The sequence below is a fragment of the Mycetomoellerius zeteki genome, unplaced genomic scaffold (assembly GCF_001594055.1).
Source record: "Mycetomoellerius zeteki isolate Tzet28-1 unplaced genomic scaffold, Tzet1.0 scaffold126, whole genome shotgun sequence".
NCBI lineage: Eukaryota > Metazoa > Arthropoda > Insecta > Hymenoptera > Formicidae > Mycetomoellerius > Mycetomoellerius zeteki.
This window is the reverse complement of record NW_017256190.1, coordinates 312,736-323,812: the sequence shown is the minus strand read 5'-3', so window position 1 is coordinate 323,812 and position 11,077 is coordinate 312,736. Positions and strand designations below refer to the sequence as shown.

At 36.0% G+C, this 11,077-nt stretch overlaps 1 protein-coding gene across 1 annotated transcript; it reads right to left on the bottom strand.

Annotated features, from left to right (window-relative positions):
- Window positions 1-894: 894 nt before the first annotated feature.
- Mekk1 (mitogen-activated protein kinase kinase kinase 4) lies at window positions 895-10,674 on the bottom strand. The gene is made up of 19 exons (XM_018461742.1): window positions 10,561-10,674; window positions 8,652-8,789; window positions 7,954-8,230; window positions 7,569-7,760; window positions 7,249-7,439; window positions 6,717-7,142; window positions 6,307-6,552; window positions 5,844-6,068; window positions 5,080-5,496; window positions 4,783-4,893; window positions 4,556-4,715; window positions 4,028-4,484; window positions 3,433-3,798; window positions 3,139-3,326; window positions 2,891-3,059; window positions 2,687-2,809; window positions 2,359-2,510; window positions 1,986-2,188; window positions 895-1,738 (listed from the first exon to the last, which is right to left on the bottom strand). The coding sequence occupies exons 1-18, from the start codon at window positions 10,650-10,652 to the stop codon at window positions 2,006-2,008; spliced, it is 4,113 nt and encodes a 1,370-aa protein (XP_018317244.1). The 5' UTR covers window positions 10,653-10,674; the 3' UTR covers window positions 895-1,738; window positions 1,986-2,005.
- Window positions 10,675-11,077: the final 403 nt, after the last annotated feature.

The window sequence follows — 11,077 nt, the reverse complement described above, 5'->3', positions numbered from 1 at the left end:
AATATAACTATTGGGTATACTTTATATACGTTAAAATCTAACTTACAACTTTAAACGCTAAAAGCTTTGCTAATAGTAATCTTAAAGTAGTAAGTCTCATTATTTAATAATTATAATGGAAAGAAAGTATACTTTGGAACGCATAATGTATAATTATGCTTAAGGAGATCCTAAACCGATTACCGAACTTGATGGAGGTCGATAGTGCAGACTTTTTTAATTCCAAATTCGATAACATATTTGATTCTTGCATAATATTATATATCGCTTTGTCTCACTAAAACGCATACATCTGTCCTTATCTAACATATGCCAGCACCATTTAATCTATCGCAAGACCGCGCAGCTACTACACGGAATTTCGGCTCTGTTGACGTCGGAATTCTGTTCCGAGTCCTTGCAAAGCAAGAATTTCGTTTTAGGAAAAATATTTTTTTTACGCTTTAAGGGAATCCTAGTCATACATAAATATATATAAACATATATAATTATTTATGAAATGTGTTCATGTATTCATACATGAACACATGATATATGGATATATGTCATTCTTTCTTTTGTAAAATTATTAGTATGAGAAAAATAACAATAACGAGAAAATGTAAAAAAATAATTAAAAAGATTTTTGCAACTTATTCTTTTAATTATTTTTTACGTTTTCTCATTATTATTATTATTATTTTTATCATACTAAATATTTTTATAAAAGAAAGAAAGACGTATGGACATATGAAATATGTCATATTACGGTATTATATATACGTATTATATAATTATATACGTTTATATATAATGATCATACATGAAAAATTTTTTACCAGGATATATTGTATAAGAATATCAGTACTACAAGTAATTATGTTATCGTTACAGTGCAAAAGTTATTTTCGCGTTTCCAGAACAACAGCTTACAAAATAGTAGACACGTATGCATCCTTCTCCTTCCATATTATGAAAATGTGAATTACGTAATATTTTATATTATCAAATGTAGTGGCAAATATGCACTATAAAACGCACTGAGATCGATACACGTTTAGCTGAGAGTATAAGAAACTCGCACTTTTGGCAACCTCGTACAGTGCTGCTGCCACTGAACGAGTTTTTGGTGCGCACTCAGTGCGACCCAGTAAAAAACGCTATTAATTCCACAAACTCAGTATTATTTGTTCAAGTAAGCTAAATCCCGCTTCACGCTTATTTTCAATCTACAAGCTGTAAAACTTTTATATCACGCAAATGTTAACCTCAGGTGAGTTTTACGTGCCAGAAAAAGTAAATTTTTTAATTTTGTTTTCGATTTTCTCGTGAAATCGTGTTTGCTGGGATTTCTTTTTATGCGTTCTTTAATTCTGTAAACAAAATTTTACAATCCGTGAAGCTAATTCGGAGATTTCTCCTAAAACGTAATCATGGAAAAACAGGACCCCCTTTAGGATCCCCTTAAGTACAACATGATCACAATAGTACAATATATTATATTGGTTTTGTCAGTGAATAAAATATTTTCAGACTGCCTTGTTTCTTTGTACAGCCTACTGCAAATATTAGACTATTACGTTTAACATAATATTAACAGAATATTTACGTTTAAAAAGTGTCGAAGCTGGATAAAACACACTGAATTGCTCAGAAGAACGAGACCATGTTCAAATAATACGATACAGCAAATGAGTGGAACAATTCTATCGATTAGGTGCGAACGCAAATACCAGCTTTGCCTAGCAGAGATCGTGCACTGTAAAGAAAAATAGATTGAATATTATTTCTAAAAATTAAATGTCATAACTTCGTCTGAAACCTTTTGTTTAAAATTCTTAAAGCAAGATTTTAGAGTAAGATATACATATCTTTGCACAGATTAAAAAAAATGCTTGAATTTGTCTAATTCTAATTTTTCTTATAGTATCTTGTTCCAAGATTCAGAAAAAGATTATAACGTATGAAAAAAAATTAAAGGCTTATAATTCACGAATGGTACTTACATCTTTCCGAGCTCTTAGTATTACACAGGCATCGTTAAATCAGCATCATTAACATCTTCATATTCTCCATGCGCAAAAGGATGCGCAAAGAGATTACTCGCCGTTGACCTTTTCTTCGGATCGTGTTGAAGACATTTCTTAATGAGATCTATGCCTTCTGCGGAAAGATTCTTCGGAAGTGCTGGTGTTTCTCCCATTCCAACCTTAAATGAAAAGAGTTAAAATTAAATTTCAAAAATAAAGATGTAAGACGAAAGATTTAATTCTAAATTCCTAATTTTAAATATCTATAACCCTTTGTTTATCTTTCTCAAATCGTCAAAATAATTAAATTACTTTCCATTTTCGTAATAATGTATTTAATTGCAATTACCTTAAACATAATTTGATAATTTGAATCGTAATCCGACCAAGGTCGTCGTCCACTCGCCATCTCGATGATACAGCAACCCACTGACCAAATATCAACAGCTCTACCGTGTCCACTACTTTCAGACTTCATGAATACCTCTGGTGCCATATAAGCTTTAAAAAAAAATTAAGAAATGATTAAAAATATAAATAATGGAAGTAAAGTCTTTGAGTTTATTAAATTCTTAACCTCTCTCTCTCTCTCTCTCTCTCTCTCTCTTCCTTCGCCCATCTCTAATCAATAATAAATGAATGAGATTTTAATACATAACAATTAAAATAATACTAACCTTGAGTACCGACAAAGCCTTGGAGTTCGCCAGGCATAGTTGTATGTGCTTTAATTTGCACCGCACTGCCAAAGTCGCCGAGTTTCAAACTATTACCTTCATCTGTTAGAAAAATATTTGCAGCTGCGGAAAGAAAAAAATGTTATGGAATCATAAAAATAGCACGGATTTTAAAAACAGCTCATTTTATTCAAATATAGTTACTTTTAATATCTCGATGAACTATTCCGTGAGAGTGCAGCGCTGCCACAGCCGAAAGAAGCTGATGAGTGTACTTTCTGACCAAAGATTCTGGCAGTCCATTACCGCTACCCGCTACCAAGCTCTCGAGAGTTCCCTCTGCACAAAATTCCATGAAGATCAGCATTTCCTCCTGAAAGCAAAATTTATCGTGATAAATGCGATAACCATAAGTTAATATATCATAGCGATGATTGTGTTATTTATCGTACACGATGAATTTCTAGCCCGTAATATCGCACTAAATGCTGGTGCTGAATTCCCTCGAATATCTGTAATTCCTCGGCGACACGCCTGATCGCTCTATGATCACCAGGTTGCAGTTGTACCTCTTTCATGGCCAACAATTCACCAGTTTGATTGTTCACCACGGTATACACTTTGCCAAACCTTCCTTGGCCTGCATAATAAAATTTAATTAAAATAACACTAAAAATTATAATTATTATAATTATCTATCGAAACAATAATTCTTTTACATGTTCCTAAATGATCATAAGACGTACCTATTTTAATACCTCGTTGCCATGTAAATGTAACTCGCCTGGCCTTGATGTGAACTTTGTCCACTGTTTTCCTGTCGACGACTTGTCCAATGAGCTCCCGGCTTCGTAATCTTTCGTCAAGTTCACCCTCGACTTTCCTGATAGCACGAATGATCATCTCGTGCCTTTGTGTACCTCGCTCGGGCATGTTTATTATCACTGCGAGATTTCCATCAACTATGTTCGGCGAATTATTTTTCTTCACATTAACTGATAGCTCAGGTGACTTCAAAGCGTCCCGTGGTTTCTGAGAGACACTGATGCTTGCGGTTCTAGTACGACCATGGCAAGGTGATGAAGCTCTTGATCGCGACAGTCTTCTTAAGCCTGAAAATAAATATTGCCAATGACATGTAATGAAATATATTCATTTAATCATTTTCAAGATCAAATTATTCATTTAGAAAGTTTCAAAAATTTTGTTAACTTTATAACAAAAAGGACATTTAAAGTAACAAAATTGATATTTATAACTTCTACTAAACTTAAAGTCATAAAGATAAATGGAAACTCTAATCATGCATATTAAAATTAATGACTAAAAATCATATATTACTTTCTGTCTCCGGTGTCGATCCCGTAACTGACACGGTTCCCACGACATGAGATATGCAGCGATCCATGCACATCTTTAATTCCTCAAACTCCTGATCGGTAAGATGCTTCGTATTTTGCGGCTCGCATACTGTTATTAAGAATTCCAGACCTTGATTTGCCCATCTAGGCCTCAAACCGCGGCCACGTTCGCATCTTGTTCTCACGAACTCCATCCATAGTAGTGCAAACGATACTAAACCCCGCGCCAGAATAGCTTTCTCTTCTAGTGAGAATAGCTTGCACATTTCCTTGTGAAAATCAAAACCCATCTTGTAAGCTTGATGGAGGATCTCGCGGATTCTCGATCGTAACGGCAACTGATCATTCTCGGTATTTAATCGTTCCACTTTGTTGGCTTCGTTTTGAAAGTCCTCGATCACCATCGTTATGCGATGTCTCAAATCCAGGATTATATCCTATACAAATATGAACATGAAGATTTAGCTTTTTAACAGTTACATAATCGTTTGTGTATATATATTCTTACCTTCAACAGTTTTAATGATTTCTCCAACTCCTGATCGCAGACAGGCCATTTCTCAATATCGCGTTTCAAGCATTTGGCGAGATTGATGCTTTTTACAATCTTTTCCCGACTCTCTACGAACATTCCTTGCCATTCGCGACCCACGTTCATCTGATGCAATCTAAGCATCGATTTATTACAAAACAGTTCAAAAGCATTGAGATGAACAAATAGAAATTTTCTCTTACTTGCTTGATAACTCGTCGTCTTCCTCTTCGAAATTTGCAATTTCCCGTATCTCGCGAGTCCGTTCGACGAAAAATTCATTCACTTGCTTGATCATCGTACGCGCAATCTTACTATAAAAAACATCTTCCATATCAAATATATAAAACAATATAAATTAAAATGAAGAATATTTAACAATAATTTAACTTTTATTGTTCTCTTACATTATATTAATTTCTTTTAGTTCATTCTATTAATATTATCTTCTCAACGCAAGTTATATAAAAAATATTTAGTCATCTTGTTACTTTACTTACTAGAATTTCACACCAGCAATCTTGTATCCGTCGCTTATATTTCCAGCGATCGACTTGACAAACAACCACTCGTCCATAATTAGATTTTTGTGGAAGCTGTCGTGTTGCACCATGTCTACCCACTGCTGAAGATAATCCAGGTACACTTCGAACACGGCTCTCAAGCTTTCGTCGAAGTCCTTGACGTCCTCCTCAAACAGATTCTCACAGCCGGTTTGGTCACTGACGATAGCAGCACTAGAATGTGCGGCAAACCGATCGCGATGGATGCAAGCAATCCTGAGACCTTCACGAAGCTCCCGCATGAGCTGTCGGACTGACAATGGACTTGGCTGCTCCGGCTTCTGTTCCAGTCTCATCCTTAAAAATTCATGGACGACATCCAGAGGCACACGTGAAAGAAACACAAAAGCTGCCCTAAGAAAAGAAATATTACTATTATGTAAATCGTTTATTTTAATAAATAACGTAACATATAGTTTAATATTATCACTACTTCCGACTTCGATTCAAATAAAAAAATTGTCTAAGCTGTTTCAACTAGTAGTTAAAAATTTTTTAAAAACAAGAAGAAACGCACAATCATATAGACGTTTATTTTCTTTTTGTTTAACTTTAATTAATTAAATTTTATTTGATAAAAGTACAAATTTTGGTGTCCTTGAATTAAATCAAACTATTGTGATAAAAAACGCATTCTTCCTTAATATCTAAGCTAACAATATTAAAAAGCAAGAAATCTTTTTATAAAAAATTCCATGCACCTGTATGATGGTAGATTCAATTCCTTCGCTTCAGAGCTCCAAATACCATATCGCCGTAATTCTTTGTCACCTTCGTATTCTTCATTCGCACTACTATCACATCCCTCGTCATCATTTTTCTCCAAAGTTAATCTTGCTTTTCTCAATATAGATGTATGTAGCCGATCCAAGAAATTCAAACTCTTCCGGAGACCTCTCGTTTTAAGTACGTCTTCAATGTATTTTCTAAGTGAACAAAAATTGTGCTTGTGCGTCATTATATAATTTTCATAAATCATATATTTACATTCGTATAGTTAACAAGTTTAAAATTTTGTTTAATTGCTTGGAAATAAAATAAGGATATAAAAGAAATTTATAGTAAATTTTATAATGTAAATATAAACATGCATATCAAATTTAATAATAATTTTAAATTAAAAGCAGATTTTGATACATTAAGTATACATTTTTCAAAACGTACCTGTAGGCGTGTCGATCAAATTCGACCAAGTAGAAATCGAGACGATCGACTCTTTCATCTTCAAAATATGAGAACGAGGTTTCTGGAGTAGGTGGCAGTGATTGCGATATAAATGATAGACCTCCGATCGAAGAATTATTGCTGTTATTGCTGTCGGAGGGACTGGAAGTTTCATCCTGTTGAGGTAATTCAAATCGCACCATGGATTGTCGCTCTGCAGAATCGACGGTATCTGAAGATCGCGAACTAAAGATAGGAACAATTGATTACCCAAGTTTCTATACTTCAAGTTACATCAAAGAAAAATTCCAAAACATGTTTTTCGAAAACAATGTAAACGGAATAAGATTCCACTTCAAATAGTACATTTTCAAAGTATTCTCAAAGTAACGCGATTCAAATCAACGTACCTGATGCCGGAATCATTAAAATCGTCCTGTTTCTTCTTGCTGTGTAGCATCATGAGTAATCTGCCTAGTATCTGCAATTTGAATCGATGGTGTTTCGTCATGTTGTACCAGAGGCACATAGCCTTCACCCTGTCGGTGAACTCCGGGCTTTTGTATAACGGATAATTAACGGCGAACACATGGGAGGATGGATACAGAGCTTCTGCGACTTCCAAACGAGCCAACAGAGCTTCCACTTGTTGCAATGCTTCTCCCTGTGCATGGGCGCACGCACGGCAGTACATGGAGAGACAACCTGGGCATACGCCCAGCTCGATATTTGAGCTCAAACCGGAATTCGTGGATCGATCGCTCGCAATATCACCGGGGCTGACGCAACTCGAGCTTCCCTCTTGCGCGTCTTCTCTTTCTATGATGGGATCGTATCTATAATGCAATTATTGCCTTCTCAATAATTCTTCTTTTTGTATTTAAAATTATTATGTATCGCAAATTTCCTTAAAGGGTTTCCTTCAAGTACGTTTTCGCTTACCTGTACTCCATTATTTCTGAAAGTAAACCCTCCACCGCCTCTCGTTGGCGGCAAAGATATTCATCCTGCGCTATTAGACTACGGTCTGCGTGATGCGCTTGCAATTCCAGCCATATCAAGTCTTTTAATTCATTCTGCCATCGAGTCTCCTCGTGACTCATTTGGCGACGACAATTCCGTTCTGTGCTTCCCTGCGCGAAATTAAAAAAAAAAGATAATTTTTCAGTAATTAAGAATAAAAATATAAAAAAATAAAAATATAACTGTATTGATAATAAAGTTTGATTTAACTCAAGTTTATTTTGCAATAAAATATTTACTAATTTAATCAAAAAGGAGAATGTATCGTGAAAGATTTCTCTCTCTCTCAAGCTCTGCGTTCTCGGCGATTGTGCGCGTAAACATTCTTCATTTATCAACACGCTTTGCTCACTGTCTTCACGCTCCACCTTCTTTTCCTCGACGTCAACGGGTTTAGATCGCAGGCAGCGGAATCTATTTCTAGTCTCGATCTACGAGAAAGAGCATATTTATTGACCATGTGCCAAATACGTCTGCAAAAAAGTGAGAACGAAAGCTTAACATTTGATGGATCGGGAAAAAAGGATGTGATTCATCAGAAATATACATTAATCATAGGCACGATTGTTGAGGTTTTTTTCAAACTTAGCCAATACTCAAAATCACTTCTCCGTTTTTTTAAACCTTGATTTGATTTGGCGTCGACACCGCTATCTCGCCGGTATATCTCTCGGCATAGTTGTGGGCAGCCTCCACGTCGAGCTTCAGGTCCCTTTCGTTGCCCCGCAATAGTTTCAAACTTCTCTTGCTTTTCCTGCCCTCTTTCACATCCTCCTTCGTCTCATCTTCATAATCTTTGTCCGCTTTATCGCACATTTCATTAAAAATGATAGTGTCCAGAGTGTTGCGTCTGTGGATAGCTGTCCTTGGTCTAGCTTCCTTTTCTATTGACTTAAGATCGCTGGAAATGACAAAGACTAAAGATAATTTGCATATTTTATAGCCACTCGTGTGACAATTAAATTAGCAACCGAGTTAATTTATATCTGAAAATTCCGCGAAGCGTAAAAGCAATTTCTTTGTACGTTGAAAATGTTTCTTATGCAATTTCCAATTTTCAAAACCGTTCACCATGCAACACTCTTTATTCTTAGGACGTTTTCAGGACGTCCCTTGGAGATTTGTGCTATATAGATCCATATCTTAAAATGCGTACAAAGCTAAAAGAAATGGGCTTTACGTTTTACAATTATTCATTAAATTCATTTGTGTTTCAGCGCAAAACGACGCATCGCAAATGTGCCAAATGAAACGCATCTAGTAATAATTATGTACTCTCAGCGATTTTTCGCGGATTTAATTTGCAACTCTATTGCACGCACCTGCCTGACGCAAGCTTATGCTTCATGTGCCTTTTCTTACGACTGAGACGAGTCCTGGGCGGCGTTTGTCCGTACATATCCGACATCGCTTGTAGCGAATCTTCGAACTCGTTTGGCGGACTAATTGAATCATTCTTACTGTAAATAAGATATTTAATCAAATATAAATTTCCGCCGGAAGGTTTATCGTCGATTGTCGTCGGGGAATTTTACAGAGAGGGGATGTTACTTCAGAAATAAAAATATTATCATGAAAACTGCATTCGCAAATTGTCTCACGCATTCAAACCTATGCACTATTCTTTTGGAGAAAATATTAAATAAATAGTAACTCATTAAACGAAACGTTAGCAGTATGTTAAGGCACATTTAGATTTTCATCCGAGTGCTCCTTAGATATTATGTTATCCTTGTTTAATATTCAATGAATAACAAAGATATCAGGATGGTACTCGGGTGGGAATCTGAATAGTTTTAATAATTTGTCAGTAGTTCTAAGTAGAATATTACGGTTGACATTAATCCTTTCGGACATTAAAAAAAGATTTTTATTCGAAATGATGATAAAATCATCATTTGTGTGACAAACGTCAAGTAATCACTTACACAAAGACCGATGTTACATTCTTTACATTCAAATCTATAGATATATTTTGTTCACTATTTTTTTCGCTCCTGTAGTACAAAGAATACATTTTCTTTATTCTGTTAGATGATTTGCATCTTTTTCAATATAAGAAGGAAAGTATCTAGCTGTCAGATGTAAAGGATTAGATAATCGAGATTTATCAATTACAGTTTTACGCTTTAAATCGTGTTTTTCAATGATATTTTCAATTAGTTGTAAATCAATTAGTTAAAATCAGAAAATAATGGATATAGATTTATCTCTTAATTATTAAAAATTAAACAAAATATATATTACAGGAATGATTATAAAAAAGCAAATTCCACTCGATTTTTGCTATCAATCTGCCGTTCCGTTAATAGATTCCATTATATTTTTGGAAATTTTATGCTATTATAATAAAATTAGTAGGCCACTTTGAAAAACTTGTTTTTGACAAAATTATCTATTTGAGCAAATCTATCTCATTAAACAAAATGTTAAAAGTGTACCAGTAGATTCTAGCAGAATAAGACGGATTGCATCATTCTACTAACTTGATATCGACAAAATTTGTAATAAACATTTTGCAAAACCTGTTTTCAAATCTAATTTAGTTATCCTTGACAGAAATTGTAGAAGATAATGATAAATTAAAATTGCAAAGTAAAATAACGGCAAACATACAGAAGTAATAATTATTATAACAACATTTAATATCTAAAAGAATGATCAGAATTTTTTCTACTGCGTAAAAAATTTTATATAAAATAATATTTCTGTGAACAATATTAATGTTTCCTTCCTGATACGAGTATTTATTACGTACCACAAAAACAACCGTGAATACAGAAACATTTTTAAATCTTCATCTTTTGAATGACATTCTTTCAAAAGAAATTAAAAGACAAGGAATCACGAATATCTCTGTACACCGAGGAGCAAGAGAGAAGCGACGTGTCTCGCGCGATAAATCGCCAGGAATTCGCAATCGGGAATCTCCGTCGTTGTCGTCGATGCCTTGTCGCCGGATTATCACACCGACGGAATGAATAACGGGGTCCGTCGCGATTGATTCGCGCGGCCGGCAACGACGGCACGATCAACGCAAATTGCTGTCACGCGCACTGACCAAGTAACCGAAATTTAATCCGATACTGGTCGTCGCGCAGTATGTAAACAAAGGGCCAACAGCAACGGATCTGCCGGTCGCTCCGTCAATCCGGAGCCCTCCGCTTTTCACCGTGGCGAGTCACGTAAAGCCACGTGTCACTGGCTGGACACCGATCGCTGAGGACCCACCTGACGTGGTCGACGTCCTCGTCGTCGATGAACTCGCTGCCAGGAACCTTTACGGCACGACACGACCTAAGGTCTCGACGCATTTTCGTCATTCGTCACTAAAAGTCACTACCTCACCACTACGACAGAAACGCACACGACGTCGTCGTCGTCGCTACTCGTCGCCGATCGTCACGACGTCACCTTTCGTTCCGTGAAATCCCAGAACGCAGGCGCGCCGTCGGCGAGTGTCGATATATCGATAATCGCAGAAGCGGCAATTTTCAAATAAGAGGTTTGCGCGTCGCAAGTTCCAACATGCTCCAACATGCTCCTACTATAAGGTTTGTGCGCGTCGCAAGCTCCAATATGCTCCAAAATGCTCCTACCATAGTTGCTACTCACTTTAACAAGTGTGTAGAGTGAGTAAAAGCTATGGTAGGAGCATATTGGAACATGTTGGAGCATGCAACGCGACAAACCTGCCCGTATCAGACTACCGACTCTGCAGGCTAACCCGATTGCCAACTCTGGCTGC